The 24062-nt window shown below is 33.5% G+C and overlaps 1 protein-coding gene across 5 annotated transcripts in view; it reads left to right on the forward strand.

Annotated features, from left to right (window-relative positions):
• The window catches only part of LOC134694836 (voltage-dependent L-type calcium channel subunit beta-1-like), a 51440-nt gene that overhangs the window by 12252 nt on the left and 15126 nt on the right, over positions 1-24062 (forward strand). For 2 of the 5 annotated variants that reach the window (XM_063555908.1, XM_063555907.1), the window contains exon 3: positions 7135-7205. In XM_063555908.1, coding sequence (XP_063411978.1) covers positions 7149-7205 — 57 coding nt within the window. In that variant the 5' untranslated portion in view covers positions 7135-7148. Of the gene's footprint in view, positions 1-5227; positions 5504-7134; positions 7206-13980; positions 14314-22604; positions 23308-24062 lie in introns of those variants that run through there. The other 3 variants (XM_063555905.1, XM_063555904.1, XM_063555906.1) reach the window with 3 other exon arrangements.

Genomic DNA, 24062 nt, shown 5'->3' on the forward strand with positions numbered 1-24062 from the left:
GCTGGTTTCCAATTCTGGAAAAACAATGCATTCTTTGTAGTAATTTAATCCTTTCCTCCATAATGATGCCTTTTGACGCCACCCCATTACTCCATAATGATGCCACCCCATTTACTCCATAATGATGCCTTTTGACGCCTGTGTAGTGCCTCAGTTGAAATGCCTTAACTAAAATTTATTTGATGGAATATTTGTTTTTCGCAATGCATTAATACTTCAAAGCATATTTCAATATTTTGTTGAAAAATCCTATGCGAATCAAGTATGCAAAACAAAAATTTCTAAGGAGGAAAGGGTTAACATGCATGTTGTGATTTTAACATTTTTTTTGCTCTCAGTTTATTGGTCTCAATTAATTGATCTGTTTTACAGTTGTTATAATTTACCAAATACAGTACAACGTTAACATGTACATTGAATTTTGTATCAGGTTTTTTTTACCAAATAACTGATAGACGGAGTTGTAACCTTTGATTACTTTAAGCTGACTGTTAAACATCAATTGTCACTGTGATGCTGATATGGAATATTCTTGGATAGAAAATTTGTAGTTGACAGTTACTGCACTGAAATGAGCTGAAGTTATCTCCCTTTGACCTCACCAGAAAATAATAGAATATTGTGATTCACCACTGAAATTTCTACCAATTCATTTGTAAGCAAATGTGTTTTCAATTTTCTTATGATTTCAGTCAGAAAATGATTGTTTATTAATTAGATGTACAAATGTATATAAATTTTCTTTCATAAATGACCCTATAGTATGAACTAGAACATGAAGTTTTGAAAGGAAAGTTTCAAAGTTGCATTCTCTGCAAAAGAACAATGGAATTAAAGTCAAAGTGAATCATAAGTTTAAAAAGCAAGGGGACAAAAAATATTGACCTCACCTGATAACTTTTAAATTATTTCTGAAAAAGGATTCCTATTTGAAAGTCTTAAAGCTTAAGGTTAATATTCCATTAATGTTGTAAATTACACAAGAAGTTGTTATATTTGGCTTGGAGTGTTATTTGTTACCTTTCAACCTTTAATCCTTAATTTGGTTTCTGTATGTACATGTACCATTGATGTTCAATAAATGTATGTAAGGTAAGCAAGTTTAACAAAGTTGTGAGTCCCTGTGATATTTATCTGAAGTATTTTATATGCATGTACATGGAAGCTGCATCTGTATCCACTAAGTTATACTTTAACCTACTTACATGTATTGGACCTTTAATTGATGGTTTACTTTTATAAATTGTGACTTAGATGGAGGGTTGTCAGATAAATGTCTCATCTGCACTTATACAATTGTTACGAATTTGCAGTTTGAGAATGTTATAATAGTTGTACAGTTTTATATTTTCCGATATCTCTATTAGTTTCCCATATCATCCGTTTATCGTTGAAAACTGTATCAAAAATCATCCCTTTATCCTTGGTTGCTATCAGACGCTTTACCTATATATTTGTTGCTAGGGTGCTCTCTTCGAGGTCCGCGTTTAAAGTATAAATAGTGGGTAGCTTTTCAGTTCAAATCGTCATTTGTACCGAAGACAGCAGACAGTTAACATCGTAAAGGTTGGAAAGGAAGTAGTGAAATAGCAGGCAGACGGTTTAGTATAAGTAAAGTGAAGTGCTTGGAACCTGCGGAAAGAATATAGAAAGGGCTGAGACTGTTGGTTCGGTACAAATTGTCCAAACAGGGCTGGTGCTAGGGTTTTGCGTCTCACATCTCTCACTATTGCAGTGAGTGTTTGCTGACATACCATGCCTTAGTGCTGCCCTGTTTTCCAGAAAGTTATAGACATGTTTATTTAATAAAGTTTCATACGTCGAAAGTTACAACAGTTTGAATAGTTTCCATACATTCGTTTTATTCAGGTTTAGCCCGTTTTAAACATTTAGGTTTTAGACTTGTTCCAAACATTTAGGTTTTATACCAGCTCCAAACATTTAGGTTTTAGACAATAGTTCCAAACCGTCTGACCCGTTTCAAACACTTAGGTTCCAGACAGGATTCAAACATTTAGGTTTCAGACAATAGTTCCAAACCGTCTGACCAGTTTCAAACATTTAGGTTCCAGACAGGTTCCAAACAGTTAGGTTCCAGACAAGTTTTATACATTTAGGTTTCAAACCAGTTCTATACATTTAGGTTCCAGACTATAGTTTCAAACAGTTGTTTTAAACAGTATCGGACAGAAAGGGTTTTAAACAGTTTTTAATTCAACAAGTTCGGATTATGTTGATAGGTGTTGAAATTCGTTTTATGTAGTATAGTATTTGTTTCATATTTGATAGAGATAGTGTAAACATTTTTATTGACTTTAGTACCTTTTTTTTAATTGCTTTTCAAATCCAGGAAACTGGTACGAACCCGAGGATGAAAACATCTAAACTTCCCCGCCCGGTTACACGTTACACAATATCTTCTTATATCTTCTTATATCTATTTGACCTATAATATTAATAGTTTTCGTTTACAAACAACTGTGACTTGGATGGAAATTTGTCTCATTGGCACTCATACCACATCTGCTTGTATCTCATAATCTACAGCAAAATTCATTAGAATTAATAAACTGTGTATAAAAGAGTAGATATACAGTTTTAAGAAAGAAACTCAATTTAAAAGTAACTTGTCCTGATGGTCAACTTGTAGCTTTAAACATTTAAAAAATAAAAAGACAAGACCTGCTGTTATTATTATAAAAGAACAATACAGAAATCTGCTCTAACACAAATTTGATTGGTTAATGATATACATTTTTGATGTACAGTTTGCAACAAACTTTCTCAACTTATTTGTCCAAGGAACCAAATGGAAATTTTAACTAGTCAGAATAAAATTTTACAAGTTTGGGAAAAGAAAAAGTAGGTTTTAGTGGGGAAAGTTTTTATTGTCACTTCATGGATAAACTAGAGGATTTTGAATATCTGTCAAAATTCAAAATCTGAGTAGGAAACACTCTTCTAAAAGTCTGATTTCTGAAATCAAAAGGAGGGGTACTTCAAACATAGTCAACACTGAGGTTATAGATTTGTTTTGATTCATTGTCAGTTTATGTAAATGCAAAAAAAAAGAGTTTATTTTAGGACACTCAGATACAACAAGTTTCATTGTTTTCAGTGGTTCTAAGTGGTTGTTCTTTAACCATCACATAAGTCAAAATATTAGACAGTTGTGTTGTGCCATGTTTACACATACATGTACATCTAAATGAAAACCATATGTAAAAAGCCTATAATTACATACAATACTGCCAATGTTCACATCTGTAAATAATCTGTATTATACATATGAGGGAGAGTAATTTGGTGAAAAGTACTAGCTAGGTATCTGTGGGGTGGAGAATAGGTTTGGGTGAGGAATTCTCAACAATAATGATTGAATGGTTTTGATTCATTTATTATCTGACAAAGTTCCATCTTTTCTTTCAGCCTGTTTTGACAATCTTTTTTTGTAAAGAGTAATGGATATTTATATATATAGGAAGATGTGGTGTGACTCTCCATCCAAATAACAAATTATAAAAGTAAACCATTATAGGTCAATGTACAGCCTTCAACACAGAGCCTTGGCTCACAACGAGCAACCAGCTATAAAGGACCCCAAAATAACCAGTGTAAAATCATTCAAACAGGAAAACCAATAGTCTAGTCTATATAAAAAATGAGAAACGAGAAACATGTATAAATTACATAAACAAATGACAACTACTTTACATCAGATTCTTGACTAAGGACATTTAGTCTTTGTGTATATTTATTAAATTCCATTCTTTTTTTGTAGTTATTCAGTGAGGTCATTTCCTTTTAGTCCACCTTTCAATTTTCCTTTTTTCCCCGATGAACATTTAATTTTTTACACACATATCTTGGCTAGAAACTTTTTTTAATCAAAACAAAAACAAATCTGCAATCATTGATCAGCAGCAGCAGATGCACTTGAAAGATCAAGTGACAAAAATGTGGAAAATCATAAATTTTATGCATGGAATAAAATTTTCAGAGAGCATTCAATAATCATCTAAATAAAATTGTAAATTTATTCTGTTTCTACAATAATAAAAATAAATCACAATATAAAGAATTGCATAACTCTGCTGTAAAATAGACAAAAACAAGAAAATCTAGTTTGTCATGTTTAATGATAAAGTTTGCTAAAAATAGCTTATAGTTTAAATATATATTCTAAAGTGGAATTATAGCTTTTTTCAAGGTAAGTGATAATAATGAGTTTTTACCAACAAACCTATCAATGAAATCATATACAAACTAATGTACTTAGAATGGTATATATTTAAAAAACAAATACCAAATACAAAGGGGAAAAAATATAAACAAATTCCAAGGAGAAAATTAATTTGGAAACAAAATTTGCTGCAAGGTGAAATAGTATATAGATCTAATTCCAAAAGTAAATATTATTTATACTTTCCAATTGGTTAAACATTTTCTAAACACTGTTGTTGTTTCATATTGTGATGGTCAGTTGTTTTGGACTTTAAATAAATTGTAAAAAGATATACATGTGGTAATATATTTATGTAAATAGAATGTCCATAAAATTTAAAACACAGGTAAGTCCCAAGACATATTCAAAGGAAAATGAGATACCGGTACATTTGTATACATGTACAATAATGAATTATGTAGAGTTTTGAAGTCCGAAGGGGGTAAAATTATAGTGTTTTGTAATCAAATAACAAAGTGATACAATTGTACATAGTTTTTTTAATCAAATGACTAAGTAGTACAGAGTTCTGAGTCAAAGGAAAGGACAAAGTGATACATAGTTTTCTAGATTTTCTAGTGAAAGGAAAAAGTAGTTGTACATTTTGTAGTCTAAAGTAAAAGGACAAAGTGGTACAGTTGCAAATAGTTTAGAAGTCAATGGGCAAAGTGGTGGTCAAGGACAAAGTGGTAAATTTGTAAATCAATTTTTGTTCAAAGGACAAATTTTGTACAAAGTTTTGAAGTCTAAGGCCAAAGTGACACAAAGTAGTTTTTGTAGCATATGAATTATGACAATACAGATAATAATAAGTGGTAAAGTTTTTTTTTGTGTGAATTAGAAATTGAAAAAGAATTAGAAAAGTTTACTGGTATCACATGTACTAGTTAACCGATGGTGAAGATAAAGTGATTATATTCTTACACTATTTGATATTTACACTGACAGACTCACTCCTGTTGTGAGCCCCTGATTAAAACAACACACATACTAGAGTACTCATTAATGAACACTTCTTATTTATATATAGTTATTATCATAATTTAGGTGTGAAAAAGTGTGAAAATTATTTTTCACCTCAAATGGGATATTGCTTTTAACTTCTTCAGGATTTTAAGTGAAATTCATATGATGAAAGTTATAGTTGAGAATTTAAGGAATTTTTGTGTGTAATTTGTGAATAAGATAATATTCTGGGATGGTTCAGAAGTGTAGGGAATTTGGTGCTGTGAATAATTATCTACAATAGATGAAAATATATAATGACAGTAGATTTTGGTAAGTCTTCTTGACAATTTATATCGGAAATTTTTCTAATTTATTTTAGCATCAAAAGTTACATGTAAAGTTTGAGATGGGGAGGGACTGATGCTACAGTATTAAAAAATATTTAGAGTTGATGGAGATTTGAATAATATTACATGTATATATACATAACTTAATCAAAGCTTAAAGACAACAATTTTATGAAACCCATGGAGGGGGAATTTAAGTTTTACCTTTGTCAGTCTGTACATATATGTAAGAATGTATGTAGGTAATTCCCCAAAATAGTTTCTGTTCTCCAATTTTAGTTTGCCTCAACAAAATGTTATGAAACTGAGACACAATATTTCTTACCACAAAATTCAGATAAAATCCAAATTTGCGTTTGGTCACTTTTACCATTCTTAATTCAGTTTTGTTCCTTTATAGCTTTATATAAAATACAAGTGGGGGCATCATCTGTTTTCCATGGAGACATTCCCCATTTATTTTTTCTCACTTATTGCTTGTTATTTAATTTTAATGCGACCTGTTCATTGCTTTTTTTTTCCGTTCTTACTTTTAATTTGCCTCAACCAAAGGTATTAAACTTATACACAATGCTTATTATCACAAACAAATCACAGTTCAAGTTTGAATTTTGGTGGTGTTGCTTTAACGGTTCTAGAGTTATGTCCCTTTACAAATTGAGTTGACTCAATCAAATGTTATAGACTTGTAGATAATTGTTATTACCACAAAACTCAGGTAAGGTACAAATTTGGTTAGCTTCACTTTTACGGTTCTTCAGTTATGTCCCTTAATAGTTATCAAAGGTACCAGGATTATAATTTAGTATACCAGACGTGTGTTTCGTCTACATAAGACTCATCAGTGACACTAATATCAAAATATTTATAAAGCCAAATTAATTACTTTATATGATGTGCAAGCGGGGGCATCATCTGTGTACATCCATGGGACACATTCCCCGTTTATTATTATTACAAACTGACAAATCTCAGAAGGATTTTTATTATCAGTTAAAATCAGCTTTACAATACAGAGTTAGAATGAGATTTTGAGATGGGGTAACTTCTTCCTACTGATTCTTCTAGACAGCGATATTAATTGGTAGTTTGAATTTTCAGCTCATCTTCTCTTACATGATAAGATGGTCATTGTGATCTATGTGACCTCCATGATATTTTGAACATATTATAAACTATAAACAAAGTTCAAACAGACCTTCATAGGATATATCAGAGGTTTCACTGGTTCGATAAATGCTTGTTGTAGTACATTATCTCTTGAAAGAGAATTTTCATGCGATTTAAACTGTGTGTTTAGATTGACCAGCTTATGGGATCATCTAAATCCATTTAGTACACACTTTTCAATAATGAACATGATGAATTTTTATCAAAGCTGATAATTGTATTTTCATTTCAGATGTAGTACATGTAATGGCCTCAGATAATTGTATTTTCTCCTCTCTATTTCAGATGTAGTACATGTAATGGCCTCAGATAATTGTATTTTCTCCTCTCTATTTTAGATGTAGTACATGTAATGGCCTCAGATAATTGTATTTTCTCCTCTCTATTTCAGATGTAGTACATGTAATGGCCTCAGATAATTGTATTTTCTCCTCTCTATTTCAGATGTAGTACATGTAATGGCCTCAGATAAAGCCTTTCATAAGAGAGATTCCTCAAATGTTCTAGTCAAACAGGTAATATATAAACTTATATACTGTAAATTCAGAAATTAATGCGAGGTTTTTATTATTGCGAAAAATGCGACTGAGTTGTAAACGCAATAATTTAAACTCGCATTTTGATATATTTTATATGAATTTAACAGGATTTTTCTGAAAATCGTAAAAAATAAAATTGCATTTAATTCTAAAATCACAAAATCGCAATAATAAATGCACGCAATAATTTCTGAATTTACAGTACCTATAATGGTTTACTTTTTAAATTGTTATTTGGATGGAGAGTTGTCTCATTGGCACTCACACCACATCTTCCTATATCTATTATAGAAACTTATATTCCAGCTTAAAATAGCTATGATGGCATGAATAAAGTCTTCTGAAAGAATTGTAGGTCTTTTTTATAAGTTCACAATTTAGAATTTTGTTTTTTGTACTCCGCCTACAATAGTTGTGAATTTTTTGAAATTTATGCTCAGTAAGGGTTTCCACTTAACTGTCCAAGCTCATCTGTTCAGTCTTGATACCTGAAGTATGCTTCTTAATTTTATTCTTATTTTAATACCGACCAGATTATGCTGTGTGTCTGTCTGTCAGTTCTGTATCAGGTTATAGGTTTGGTTTAGTGTAGTTTGGGGTCATATCAACATGAAACCTTGCACTGCATAATTCATTAAAAAGTTAACTGTATTTTATGTTTTACAACATAACTTCAAACTTGTTTGACCACGATTTCATTTGGAAGTAAAAGTTGATAAGTGGGGCATGGTGTCCTATGGAAAAATATTCATGTTACAATCTGTAACAGACTATTGTTCAACTATATACTCCTTGAGAAAAAACATTCTTATTGTTTGATACAAATTTTCATGGGTACAGTTGAACCAGGAAATAAAATGTTGAACGAATAACAAACTTTCTATAAGCTTTGTATTTAGAGATTGACAAGAACACAAAATCAAATATCCATGAAACTGCAAGTTTTCCTGAATCCACGAAAATGTATAATCCACAGTAATTACTCGTACATGTATTAACATGATGGCTTTAGGTAGAAGTAGGGTGTATCATGTCCTCATGGTGTAGCTGTGTATTCATACTGATAGATAGAAAAAATGCTAAAAGAATTATCAGTTACAAATAACTGTCAGATGTAAGCAAAAAAATAAAAAAAATAACTTAAGATCAATTTGAAGACATTTAATTTGACCTTGATATGTACATGTGTAGAATGCTGCACATTCGAGAAAAGAGGACAATCATGTTTATCTTATTAAGCTAATTATTATCTACAGAAAGATTGGACATCTTCCAAATGAAACAGACTCTGTCTGCTAACATATGTTATAATAATGATAATATTCTGATTATATTCATTCATGTAATTATGATGGCAAATTGATGGCATCAGGTCATTTTACTAAAAACTTGGCATCACAATAATGTAAAGTTGCCAGGGACTAGGTTTGGTGGTGTTAACTTAATGTTAGAGATAAACCATTGCCCCCAATCCCCAACTATAGTCTTAATTGATGGCATAGGGTCATTTTACTAAATACTTGGCATCACAATAATGTAAAGCTGCCAGGGACTAGGTTTGGTGTTTGTTAACTTAATGTTAGAGATAAACCATTGCCCCCAATCCCCAACTATAGTCTTAATTGATGTCATAGGGTCATTTTACTAAATACTTGGCATCACAATAATGTAAAGTTGCCAGGGACTAGGTTTGGTGGCGTTAACTTAATGTTAGAGATAAACCATTGCCCCCAATCCCCAACTATAGTCTTAATTAGTGGCATAGGGTCATTTTACTAAATACTTGGCATCACAATAATGTAAAGCTGCCAGGGACTAGGTTTGGTGTTTGTTAACTTAATGTCAGAGATAAACCATTGCCCCCAATCCCCAACTATAGTCTTAATTGATGGCATAGGGTCATTTTACTAAATACTTGGCATCACAATAATGTAAAGCTGCCAGGGACTAGGTTTGGTGTTTGTTAACTTAATGTTAGAGATAAACCATTGCCCCCAATCCCCAACTATAGTCTTAATTGATGGCATAGGGTTATTTTACTAAATACTTGGCATCACAATAATGTAAAGCTGCCAGGGACTAGGTTTGGTGTTTGTTAACTTAATGTTAGAGATAAACCATTGCCCCCAATCCCCAACTATAGTCTTAATTGATGTCATAGGGTCATTTTACTAAATACTTGGCATCACAATAATGTAAAGTTGCCAGGGACTAGGTTTGGTGGCGTTAACTTAATGTTAGAGATAAACCATTGCCCCCAATCCCCAACTATAGTCTTAATTAGTGGCATAGGGTCATTTTACTAAATACTTGGCATCACAATAATGTAAAGCTGCCAGGGACTAGGTTTGGTGTTTGTTAACTTAATGTCAGAGATAAACCATTGCCCCCAATCCCCAACTATAGTCTTAATTGATGGCATAGGGTCATTTTACTAAATACTTGGCATCACAATAATGTAAAGTTGCCAGGGACTAGGTTTGGTGGCGTTAACTTAATGTCAGAGATAAACCATTGCCCCCAATCCCCAACTATAGTCTTAATTGATGGCATAGGGTCATTTTACTAAATACTTGGCATCACAATAATGTAAAGTTGCCAGGGACTAGGTTTGGTGGCGTTAACTTAATGTCAGAGATAAACCATTGCCCCCAATCCCCAACTATAGTCTTAATTGATGGCATAGGGTCATTTTACTAAATACTTGGCATCACAATAATGTAAAGTTGCCAGGGACTAGGTTTGGTGGCGTTAACTTAATGTTAGAGATAAACCATTGCCCCCAATCCCCAACTATAGTCTTAATTAGTGGCATAGGGTCATTTTACTAAATACTTGGCATCACAATAATGTAAAGCTGCCAGGGACTAGGTTTGGTGTTTGTTAACTTAATGTCAGAGATAAACCATTGCCCCCAATCCCCAACTATAGTCTTAATTGATGGCATAGGGTCATTTTACTAAATACTTGGCATCACAATAATGTAAAGTTGCCAGGGACTAGGTTTGGTGGCGTTAACTTAATGTCAGAGATAAACCATTGCCCCCAATCCCCAACTATAGTCTTAATTGATGGCATAGGGTCATTTTACTAAATACTTGGCATCACAATAATGTAAAGTTGCCAGGGACTAGGTTTGGTGGCGTTAACTTAATGTCAGAGATAAACCATTGCCCCCAATCCCCAACTATAGTCTTAATTGATGGCATAGGGTCATTTTACTAAATACTTGGCATCACAATAATGTAAAGTTGCCAGGGACTAGGTTTGGTGGCGTTAACTTAATGTTAGAGATAAACCATTGCCCCCAATCCCCAACTATAGTCTTAATTGATGTCATAGGGTCATTTTACTAAATACTTGGCATCACAATAATGTAAAGTTGCCAGGGACTAGGTTTGGTGTTTGTTAACTTAATGTTAGAGATAAACCATTGCCCCCAATCCCCAACTATAGTCTTAATTGATGGCATAGGGTCATTTTACTAAATACTTGGCATCACAATAATGTAAAGCTGCCAGGGACTAGGTTTGGTGTTTGTTAACTTAATGTTAGAGATAAACCATTGCCCCCAATCCCCAACTATAGTCTTAATTGATGTCATAGGGTCATTTTACTAAATACTTGGCATCACAATAATGTAAAGTTGCCAGGGACTAGGTTTGGTGTTTGTTAACTTAATGTTAGAGATAAACCATTGCCCCCAATCCCCAACTATAGTCTTAATTGATGGCATAGGGTCATTTTACTAAATACTTGGCATCACAATAATGTAAAGCTGCCAGGGACTAGGTTTGGTGTTTGTTAACTTAATGTTAGAGATAAACCATTGCCCCCAATCCCCAACTATAGTCTTAATTGATGGCATAGGGTCATTTTACTAAATACTTGGCATCACAATAATGTAAAGCTGCCAGGGACTAGGTTTGGTGTTTGTTAACTTAATGTTAGAGATAAACCATTGCCCCCAATCCCCAACTATAGTCTTAATTGATGGCATAGGGTCATTTTACTAAATACTTGGCATCACAATAATGTAAAGCTGCCAGGGACTAGGTTTGGTGTTTGTTAACTTAATGTTAGAGATAAACCATTGCCCCCAATCCCCAACTATAGTCTTAATTGATGGCATAGGGTCATTTTACTAAATACTTGGCATCACAATAATGTAAAGTTGCCAGGGACTAGGTTTGGTGTTTGTTAACTTAATGTTAGAGATAAACCATTGCCCCCAATCCCCAACTATAGTCTTAATTGATGGCATAGGGTCATTTTACTAAATACTTGGCATCACAATAATGTAAAGCTGCCAGGGACTAGGTTTGGTGTTTGTTAACTTAATGTTAGAGATAAACCATTGCCCCCAATCCCCAACTATAGTCTTAATTGATGTCATAGGGTCATTTTACTAAATACTTGGCATCACAATAATGTAAAGTTGCCAGGGACTAGGTTTGGTGTTTGTTAACTTAATGTCAGAGATAAACCATTGCCCCCAATCCCCAACTATAGTCTTAATTAGTGGCATAGGGTCATTTTACTAAATACTTGGCATCACAATAATGTAAAGTTGCCAGGGACTAGGTTTGGTGGCGTTAACTTAATGTTAGAGATAAACCATTGCCCCCAATCCCCAACTATAGTCTTAATTAGTGGCATAGGGTCATTTTACTAAATACTTGGCATCACAATAATGTAAAGCTGCCAGGGACTAGGTTTGGTGTTTGTTAACTTAATGTCAGAGATAAACCATTCCCCCCAATCCCCAACTATAGTCTTAATTGATGGCATAGGGTAATTTTACTAAATACTTGGCATCACAATAATGTAAAGTTGCCAGGGACTAGGTTTGGGGGCTGTTAACTTAATATAAGAGACTTATAACCCATTGCCTCAAATCCCATCTATAGTCTTAATTGCTACAGTCATTCTTTTACACTTATATCCCAAATGACCCTACATATGTTTTGTAAGAAATGCCCCAGCTGAAATGTGTTGGCAGCAGGGAGTTCACTTCTTGGTGTTTTCAGATATGTTGTTACAAAAATATTAAACCATTATAAATGTATGTTCTTCTTAGAGATAAAATTTAAAAAACTGAAATGTAGCTGAGATCAGATGAGGTAAGATCTATTTGAAGTTAGTAGGTTTATGGTATAGGTCCTAGGTAATCACTGTTATCATTAACATATTCAAAGGATGCAAGGAGGTATGATCCTGATTATATGGAGAGAAAGTTGGTCTGTAAAGACTATAAGGGGAGATAACTGTTATGTTCAAGATATATAAATATAGGCATTTCAGCAGACTTGGCTTGCCGTTTTTCACTAAAGAGTCAATTGTACTTCCAATCAGCCTGTGAGGATAGGTTGCTCTGAAGTAATAATTGAATGAAGAAAAAAACCCATGTCATCTTGGATTCTCTACAGAATATGAAGATTGTATTTAAATAGAAAACTGGACTTTTTTCAGCAGGAGTTTCTTTGCATATACCTATTGCAATACACATGCCACACAGAGTTCGCGAAATCTTTTTTCCCCTGGTGGTCCTTGAAGAAAATCTGTTGGTCCTCACTATTAATCTATTGAAAAATACTAAAATTCTGTCAGTCCTATGCAAAATTTTGGTGGTGAAATCCCCATGACTGACACTTTTGGGGAACTCAATCCACTGCCATCTACCCATCCTCTCCTTTGCCATCTACTCCTCAGCTCTTTTGTCATCTTGTCCCCTTTCTGTACCCACCCATCCTTTCCTTGAAAATAAGAGGAAAGAAATATAAGATATTTTGACCCTTTGAACTAACCATCAAAATATTCTTCAGATGTATAGACATCGATTCTATCAAATATACATTCTTTTTAGATTTTTGATTTGTATCAGATAATTTAGAGTAACAAAAGGTTGTGTTTATTTCCAGCAGAGAAATGAACTGAGAGTGATATGTGGTTTTGTTAAGTCCTGATATGTCATGTTTTGATTTTCTACCCTTTGACCTTTGCAATCATATGAATGGTTTGACCAAATAAATGAATTATTCATTACAAATATCTGACTTGTGAAATATATTGACATTTAGTTGTAATGAATTAATGATATTCATTGTTGTATAATTATGTCTTTTTATAACTGACTCTCATCCAGCCAGCCATGTCAATTGGAGTATTGATTTTCTTGTGTGTTACTTCCCCTTTCTGAAGCCATCATTATGGAAAGGACAGGAATAATTATCATTGTCTAAACGTAAATAACCCTATTTGATGGTGAATTGCTGTGGAATTGGGCGACATCTTGGTTTCTATATTAGGTTCTGGGACATCTTTTATTTTCAAAATGAAATTTTGTTGAAGATGGTGTCGTCTGCTAATTGGAGAAACCATTTAATGTGCTGTATATATTAGTTAGATGAGACTTGTACAAATGTAATTCAGTCATAAACAGTTATAAATTGTAGTTAGACACAAACTTTGGCTCAAACTGTTTGGACCAGAATATATATCAAGTATTTCCACCAAATTACTGCTGGATATTGTGTATTAATGAGGATTTATGACCCTACATGTTGTGTGACTGGTTTCCTAGACAGATGAAGGACAAAAATTAACAGATATTTAAATGTCTTCCTATGTTGTTATGTTAAATCAGTAATTTTATGAACTAGATGTTTAAAAGTTGATGTTAAATTTTGTGGGGTATTCTTTTAAGTGGAAAAACTGATAGCTACGTTACTATTGCTATTCTTTGACAGATATTTTCAGTATTATTTTTATCGCTCAAACTTAAAGGAAAAGGAATGCTTCAAACACAGACATTTGTAGTATTCAGTATCTATATATAAATTCAGACAAAAAAAATAATTGTATTAAGTGAAAAAAAGTTAGAAAGTTGAACTGACATGACTGAGCATTGTTGTTGATCTGCCAGCATGTCCCAGAACCATGCTGGAATAATAAGATTGCTAACCCAGGAAGTAAATTAATATGGTGATCAATGAAGTGGAACGTTTCACAGGATGAACCCCTCCTCGATATGGGAAGGATTCGGAAAGTTGTTTCAGGACTCAGCGATAATGACTCCCTTGTGGTAAGGTTGTATTGAACTTTGCACCTGTTATTTGGGGAGGGGGATGTTGCAAACAACAAGATTAAATGCAGAGTATATATTCACATATAGAGGGGAAAGTATTTATTTTGTTCTCAGGACAACAAAAAACATACCAATGTTTTAGGTAAATATCAATGAAACAGATACTAGACAGCAGTGTAAATTCATGCTCAACCTTTTTATGACAAATCTTAGTGCCTAGGGTAATGATGGAGTATGCTTAAAAAATGTTATACTAAATTATACTCTTGAATGAGTCTTGATGCATATGGCTTCAAAACACATAGATGAAATATGTGGGTTTACTAATTCTTCTTTGTCACCTATCAAACATGGAATCTATGATTGGAAGTCATATGTATACTGTTTTTCAAAGAATGTGGCTTACTTGGAATGACTCAATTAGGTTAAGAACTTTTCTCTTTTATACAGTTTTAAAACATTTGCAACATCAATAATGCACCTACTACTAAGTATATATATATGTTAATGGATTTCATTGGCTTGTAGTAGAAATTCACATTCACTGGCCAAAAAGTAATTTTACAAAACTGGGCTGATGTGTCAATATTCCAACAATTAGTTTTGTTTTTAACTTTTATTGGAGTAAAACTTATAAGGATTTTTCAGTCACTGACCAATATTAAGTCAATAATCAAATTGTAACCTGTTGGTGAATTTTCCTAGATTAATCATTTTCTGTTCCTTTCTACTTTGTTAGTTTAATTATTACTGTGGATCATAATCTGAGGATCAAGGGTCACCAATTTTGTTACTCCTGCTTCCCTGATCTTGAGGTAGGTATGTGAAGCCTCTAATTTATACCCATGTAGGGAACAAAAGAGTTTGTGTGTACAATGTAACTTGAGTTCTAACTCTGTTTGTCAGACTTACTTTGTCAGTAAGGCCCTTAGGGTGATTAAGGGAAGGTATACGGATGGATGGTTAGGTCACAAGGTCAGTTTGTATTTAGACCCCCCACCCCCAACTTAGCCTGCATTAGTATAGGTACATGGATATTAGACTAAGGTAGTTCTGACACCCTTGATGGCTGGTATAGGTACATGGATATAAGACTAAGGTAGTTCTGACACCCTTGATGGCTGGTATAGGTACATGGATATTAGACTAAGGTAGTTCTGACACCCTTGATGGCTGGTATAGGTACATGGATATTAGACTAAGGTAGTTTTGACACCCTTGATGGCTGGTATAGGTACATGGATATTAGACTAAGGTAGTTTTGACACCCTTGATGGCTGGTATAGGTACATGGATATTAGACTAAGGTAGTTCTGACACCCTTGATGGCTGGTATAGGTACATGGATATTAGACTAAGGTAGTTCTGACACCCTTGATGGCTGGTATAGGTACATGGATATTAGACTAAGGTAGTTCCGACACCCTTGATGGCTGGTATAGGTACATGGATATTAGACTAAGGTAGTTCCGACACCCTTGATGGCTGGTATAGGTACATGGATATTAGACTAAGGTAGTTCTGACACCCTTGATGGCTGGTATAGGTACATGGATATTAGACTAAGGTAGTTCTGACACCCTTGATGGCTGGTATAGGTACATGGATATTAGACTAAGGTAGTTCTGACACCCTTGATGGCTGGTATAGGTACATGGATATTAGACTAAGGTAGTTCTAACACCCTTGATGGCTGGTATAGGTACATGGATATTAGACTAAGGTAGTTCTGACACCCTTGATGGCTGGTATAGGTACATGGATATTAGACTAAGGTAGTTCTGACACCCTTGATGGCTGGTATAGGTACATGGATATTAGACTAAGGTAGTTCTGACACCCTTGATGGCTGGTATAGGTACATGGATATTAGACTAAGGTAGTTCTAACACCCTTGATGGCTGAATTAACATCTACAATGTTGCTGTGAAGTGATATTCCATGATATACGTCTTAAAATTATTAAATATTTAAAGAAAATTGTTTACTAATTTTACTCATCACTTGGTGTCTGTAGTCTGTAGTCCGTTGTCATCATTATAGATCTCGTTGTCATTTCATGCATTGTCGACTAAATATTTATATAAATCTTCTCCTTTGAAACCACTGGACCAAATTTAACCAAACTTGGTCACAATCATCATTTGGGTATTTAGTTAAAAAGTGTGTCTGATAGGGTTGGCTGACATTGCTTAATTAGAACATAAGGGTAAAAAACAAGTTTTGTCCATTTTGATACTTTGAAAATCATTACAAATAGAGATAAACTCAAAATGCTTTGACCAATTTGCATGAAAACTTTGATGACCTGTTTATATCTATTGACATGAGGTTCCTTTCATTTTTTTTAATTTTCGATTTTGCATTTCTGAGTTATTGGGTTTTATTCATAAAAAAAGGTGTTTTTTTCCAGTTTTCAGACAATAAATCAAAAATGCTTTTACCAATTTGCAAGAAACTTTGGTGAATTGTTTACATTTATTGACATGAGCTCATTTTCATTTTAATAATAGATTTTATTTCTAAGTACATGTAATGGGGTTTCATTCATTAAAAAAGGGGGATTTTCCAGTTTTCAGACTATACCAATACTTTTACAGTGCTCTGAGTAGTTTTCATTAAACTTAAATGCCCAGATTATGTCTTTTAAAATAATCTCCCTTTAATTTTTCATTTATTTCTGACATGACATTGAGAAGTTATTGAAATTTATTCTTAGAAAATGCGAAAATGATGCACTCATGGTGCAGCTGTTTATTGGCTATATATATATATAGCTATGATCTTCAAAACTACATTTATATTCTGTAGATATATATTTATTTATTTATGACCTAATTTCTTGCATGGTGTATTATTGTAGATACCAATATTTGATATTCATGTTAAACACCCAATACATACATGACATACAAAACCAACTATCTGTCCTAGATCTATGTTAAATGTAAAATATCTGTCCACGATATAAAACAAAAAAGTGTGTCTGTCCATTTTTTAAACATTTTCTGTCCTTTATGTAAACAAATTGTAAATAGTTGTCCTTTGTGCTTGTTCTTGTGAACTGAATGACAGCACAATTGGTCATGTAGAGCAAGAAATAGGACTAAGATTGAGGTTTTTAACACCAGATGACCAAAGTTAGGGCAACTATTCAGCATTGTTATAAGAGTTAAGAGACCAACCAAGGATGTAGACGAAAGTGGTCTTTTAATTCCACAGTTTCACCCACATAATAAACAAGAAGGTCACATATTTACGGTTGGCCTTGGCTAGCGCCTTTTTGGGCATTAAATAATTTAATTTTTCCATCAATATTTTATGTTCAATACCTTTCTTATAAATTTCAATTCAAACATTGAATAGAAGTATAATTATTTTAAGTGATTTTTTAAAATATAATTATTTTTTTTGTCCAAAGGCATACAAAGTCATCTAATTGCTATCCTTTTTGTCTCGCCTTGACAGAGTCATCGGCGACAGCGTCAACAATGTATTAGTTTGTGATTAAGTTTAGTTTATGGAAAACCACAAGTAGGTCAATCATATTAGGTATGCAGTTGTATAAGCATTGGCACATCTCGTTCCATGGAGATAATTTGTCCCTGCCCCCTCAGTCATGTTCTATTGACTTTGAACTTTTGCTTATTTTACATGTATTAGTTTGTGATTAGGTCTTTTTATGGGGAACTACAAGTGGTAGGTCAATGATATTTGTGTGCAGTTGTGTAAGCATCTGCATATCTCATTTCCATGGTAATAATCATAGGCGGATCCAGGGGGGGCCTGGGGGGCCCGGGCCCCCCCTTTCGTGGGAAAAATTTGGTTAATTATATAGGGAATCACTGAAGCATGACTTAAGCGGCCCCCCCTTAGGTCAGTCAGCAGGCCCCCCCTTATGAAAAGTTCTGGATCCGCCACTGATAATTTAGCTCTGCCCCCTAAGTCGTGGTCTATTGACTTTTAAACTTTTGATTATTTTACAAGTATTACAGTTTATGGGGAACCACAAGTTGAAGGTCAATGATATTTGGTAAGTAGTTGTGTAAGCATCAGCATATCTCATTTCCATGGAAATAATTTAGCTCCACCACATTAGTCATGGTCTATTGACTTTGACTTTTTTTCTGAGTAATCCTGTATTAGTTTGTTATTAGACCAATGTTTATTGGTCTTTAGTTGTATAAGCATTACTACATTATTTCCATAGAGAATATTTGGCCTCACCCCTTAGTCACAGTCAAATGACTTTGAAACTGGTCTTAGTTTATACATGTATTAGTTTGTGATTAGATCAGTTTAAGTTTTCCTATCGAAGGTTGGTGGTTTTCTCCAGGGACTCTGGCTCCCTCCACCAATAAAAACTGATGGCCATGAAATAGCCTAAATGCGGTGGTAAAAAGTGGCATTAAAACACCAAAACTCAAATCAAATCATTCAACATTGAAAATGAAATATCCAAAAGTGGGAGATACATGTACTATACTCCCATGCGGGAGGGTACCGGCAAGGGAGAGATTTCCTGATTTTTCGCCTTTTGGGTTTCAGGTTAAAGTTGTTGGTCAAGGTAGTTTTTCATGAAGTTGATGTCCAATGAACTTGAAACTTAGTACACATCACATTCCCGATGATATGATCTTTCTTATTTTAATGCCCAATTAGAGTTTTGAACCCAATTTCAGGGTCACCTGAACATAGAAAATGATAGTGCCAGTAAGGCATCTGTAAACTATGAACACATTCTTTTTTAAATCATAACATGTGCACCAGTTTACATGTTCACATCATCTAGCATGTGCTTCATTTATGTGTTCACATCATCATAAAATGTGCTTTGGTTCACATGTTCACATCATCATCACATGTGCTTCAGTTCACATGTTCACATCATCATAACATGTGCTTGAGATAACATGTTCACATCATCTAGCATGTGTTTCATTTATGTGTTCACATTATCATAACATGTGCTTCAGTTCACATGTTCACATCATCTAGCATGTGCTTAATTTATGTGTTCACATCATCATAACATGTGCTTCAGTTCACATGTTCACATCATCTAGCAAGTGCTTCATTTCTGTGTTCACATCATCTAGCATACATGTGCTTCAGTTCACATGTTCACATCATCATAACATGTGCTTCATCATGTGCTTCAGTTCATGTATTAACATCATCATATTCTGTATCACTGATACTAAAAACCTCATTTTCCAAAATTTCATAAGCCAGTAGTTTGTGTTTTACATGTTGCAAGTGTATTACATTTAAACTATTTTTGTGTTTAAAATTAATGAGCCTCAGTTTACATACATCTGTATCCTTAAGTTATATGAATGATGTCCCCTGCAACATAGAAATACAGGGTGTTGATTTGACTGTCAAAACTTCTAAGTACAATTCTCTCCAGATTTTTATCAAACTTATATCATAGGTTTATATAAATATTGTTTCGGACAAGATCTTAAATTAGTGCAGATCAACACTTTTTACAAGAGTTATGGTCCTTAGTAATATTATTATATGGAAAATTTCCTTTGTTAGTGCTCTCTTGTGTAGAATTCTTTACAGAGTTTTATGAAACTTGTATCATACATGATAGGTTTTTATCAGTAATGTCTAGTATAAGCTTAAGTTTGAAAAAGACAAATGGTCTGGATCTCCAGATGTTTCTATGCATGTTTTTTAATTTTCAAAAAAACTTGAAGTTTATGAAAAAATGGATTCCGTTATTTTAATTTGAGAAACTTAAGGCCTCTAGTTGATAGACGAATGAGCCCAGATGTTGCTATATGAAGAGGGATCCTCCATTTATAGGCATATGGATCCCAAGAGATTTCTATGCACTGTACTATGCAGGATATGTTTACTGGTGATTGATTTACAAGATATTCTCCCCAGTTCTATTGACTTTGGGATATTGATTTTCTTCTGTCATCCATTTGTGAACATTGTCACATAACCATATGTGTGCCATTTCATTGGCGATGACCTCATTTTAATGTTGCAGTGCATAATTCCGCACTAAACTTCCTCTTTGATGTTATATATATATTCTAGAATGGCTATATGAATAATATGAGCAATATGATTCAGAATAAACACAATTAAATATTTATATTTCATATTCCTAACAAAATAGATTAATGAATTATGCAAGATAAAATTTCCCATCATCACATATCGTGTTTCCCTTCTTCCTATAGATGACTAAGTACTAAAGTGTAGGATGCAGATTCTTTAACTATTTAATTCCTCGTGCAAATAAGAAAGTCAGATATGCACTTTTTACAGGGGTTTCAGCCTATAACTTAGGATACAATTGAATTTATCTTGACGAATTTTGTAAGCCAAATATAAAAGATACACATTCTCAGGTTAAAATATTTAATTTTTCCCTGTCTGAAGATAGATAGAGAATTTAGTGGGATTTGTTATTGTAACTTAAACTTATATCAGGTTAAGATAAAAGGTTATCTAGAACAAGCTACATCATAACCTCATAAGTTGCACATTGTTAGACTCTTTCAAATTTTCAATCCCAAAATATCAATATTAAATTCAGCTATTCACTGTCACATGAAACTAATTGTACTTTTGTGATTTTTTCTTTTCCTCTATTTTTATGCCCCACCTACGATAGTAGAGGGGCATTATGTTTTCTGGTCTGTCTGTGCGTCGGTCCGTCCGTTCAGGTTAAAGGTCAAGATAGTTTTTGGTGAAGCTGAAGTCCTATAAACTTGAAACTTAGAACACTTGTTGCTTATGATATGATCTTTATGCACCACCTAGGATAGTAGAGGGGCATTATGTTTTCTGGTCTGTGGCTCAATTCGTTCGTCTGTCTGTGTGTCCGTCCGTTCAGGTTAAAGTTTTTGGTCAAGGTAGTTTTTGATGAAGCTGAAGTCCAATCAACTTGAAACTTAGTACACTTGTTGCTTATGACATGATCTTTTTTATTTTAAAGCCAAATTAGACTTTTGACCCTAATTTCATGGTCCACTGAACATAGAAAATGAAAGTCAGAGTTTCAGGTTAAAGTTTTTGGTCAAGGTAGTTTTTGATGAAGCTGAAGTCCAATCAACTTGAAACTTAATACACTTGTTGCTTATGAAATGATCTTTCTTATTTTAATGCCAAATTAGATTATTACCCAATTTCACTGTCCATGGAACATGGAAAAGGATAGTGCAAGTGGGGCATCCATGTACTTTAGACACATTCTTGTTTGTATAGATATATTAAAAGAACACAAGGAAAATTGAGTAAAAGGGAGCAACGTGTTTTTGCTGAGAAAGTGAATACAGTATTATGACTGTTGACAGTGGTATGAACATTGAATCTGTGTAAGGTTAAATGTACGAACATTGAATCTGTGTGAGGTTAAATGTACGAACATTGAATCTGTGTAAGGTTAAATGTACGAACATTGAATCTGTGTTAGGTTAAATGTACGAACATTGAATCTGTGTTAGGTTAAATGTACGAACATTGAATCTGTCAGGTTAAATGTACGAACATTGAATCTGTGTTAGGTTAAATGTACGAACATTGAATCTGTGTAAGGTTAAATGTACGAACATTGAATCTGTGTTAGGTTAAATGTACGAACATTGAATCTGTGTAAGGTTAAATGTACGAACATTGAATCTGTGTTAGGTTAAATGTACGAACATTGAATCTGTGTTAGGTTAAATGTACGAACATTGAATCTGTGTTAGGTTAAATGTACGAACATTGAATCTGTGTAAGGTTAAATGTACGAACATTGAATCTGTGTTAAATACTGTGGATTCATTTATTTTCGTGGGTATAAGTTTCAGTAGATTAAGGAAAACTTGCATTTTTCGTGAATTTTTGATTTCATGGTTTTGCTGATTTTTCTGCACAAGCCTATAGAAAACTTGTAATTCATTGAACATTTGAATTCGTGGTTCACTGGTACCCACGAAAATTAGTATCTTAAGAAAAATAATGAATCCACATTAGGTTATATCCAGTGATAGTAACTATGAACTTTGAACCTGTGTTTGCTTAGTCACTATGAATATAAATGTGTGTTGGTTATATACTGGCTGTAATTGAATCAATTCTATGTTTTTCCAACAGTTTTTATTCTGCTGTTTCTGTTGTTGGACAAAGTGTTAATATGTCCAGAGTGGGTGTGCATCTGAGGTTTCAATCATTATTTATCATCTTTTCCAATTGATTATATATATGATTATCTCCCTTGGTTGACATTGATCTGTTTATTGAGAGGAAGGAATAAAAGAATGGATGGTAGTCTCGAGAGAGTTTGACTTGATTAAAAATGACAATAGATAGAAAATGACATGTTTGATTGTCAATTGTTTGATTGAGTGTGGAGGACTAGTAATGATTCATAGATTTTATAAAAATCAATAAGAAAACTGATGATTTTGTGTATGCATATTATTGTGTGTATTAATGTTTCAAGTGGAGTGATCTGAGGAATTTATTGGAAAATCAACAAGTACAGTGAAATGCTGTTTTGACTTTGGTGTTCTATGGAAACAAGCAGATTATACACAGTAGTAACTGAACTCACAGGAGAATTTGTGCAGTGTTTAAATATTTGTTAACCAGATTGCTTAGTTTTCAATGATATCTATTTATCAAGGACTTAAATGAAGTTGTTGTAGAATTTTCCAGAATTTGATTGTATTGACTTTGTTGAAGTGATGTATTGGATATTTGATTAAGCAATGAATGATTCAACAGATTGGGATATTAGACAGACGAAGTTATCATTGTATTTCAAATCAAAAACAAATTACAACAGTCTTCCAGTAGTATTCTGTATTTTCCTAGAAATCTGAAGAAAGGATTTACGAACAGGAAATTCACCAAAAGTGTCAAGGGAGATAATGAACATTGTCTTAAGATTATATTATTATTATGGTTGCTGTAAAACTTCAGTCACAGGATCAGTATAACTTGTTAGATAGCTCATCTTCAATATCACAGGTAAGTCTGTGACAATCTGTAAAGTGATCATGGTTAAACTTCAGTCACAGGATCAGTATAACTTGTTAGATAGCTCATCTTCAATATCACAGGTAAGTCTGTGACAATCTGTAAAGTGATCATGGTTAAACTTCAGTCACAGGATCAGTATAACTTGTTAGATAGCTCATCTTCAATATCACAGGTAAGTCTGTGACAATCTGTAAAGTTATCACAGTTAAACTTCAGTCACAGAATCAGTTTAACTTGTTAGATAGCTCATCTTCAATATCACAGGTAAGTCTGTGACAATCTGTAAAGTGATCACGGTTAAACTTCAGTCACAGAATCAGTTTAACTTGTTAGATAGCTCATCTTCAATATCACAGGTAAGTCTGTGACAATCTGTAAAGTTATCACAGTTAAACTTCAGTCACAGAATCAGTTTAACTTGTTAGATAGCTCATCTTCAATATCACAGGTAAGTCTGTGACAATCTGTAAAGTGATCAAGGTTATACTTCAGTCCCAGGATCAGTATAACTTGTTAGATAGCTCATCTTCAATATCACAGGTAGGTCTGTGACAATCTGTAAAGTTATCACAGTTAAACTTCAGTCACAGAATCAGTTTAACTTGTTAGATAGCTCATCTTCAATATCACAGGTAAGTCTGTGACAATCTGTAAAGTGATCAACGTTAAACTTCAGTCACAGAATCAGTTTAACTTGTTAGATAGCTCATCTTCAATATCACAGGTAAGTCTGTGACAATCTA

This window comes from Mytilus trossulus, chromosome 13 (assembly GCF_036588685.1).
Source record: "Mytilus trossulus isolate FHL-02 chromosome 13, PNRI_Mtr1.1.1.hap1, whole genome shotgun sequence".
Taxonomy (NCBI): domain Eukaryota; kingdom Metazoa; phylum Mollusca; class Bivalvia; order Mytilida; family Mytilidae; genus Mytilus; species Mytilus trossulus.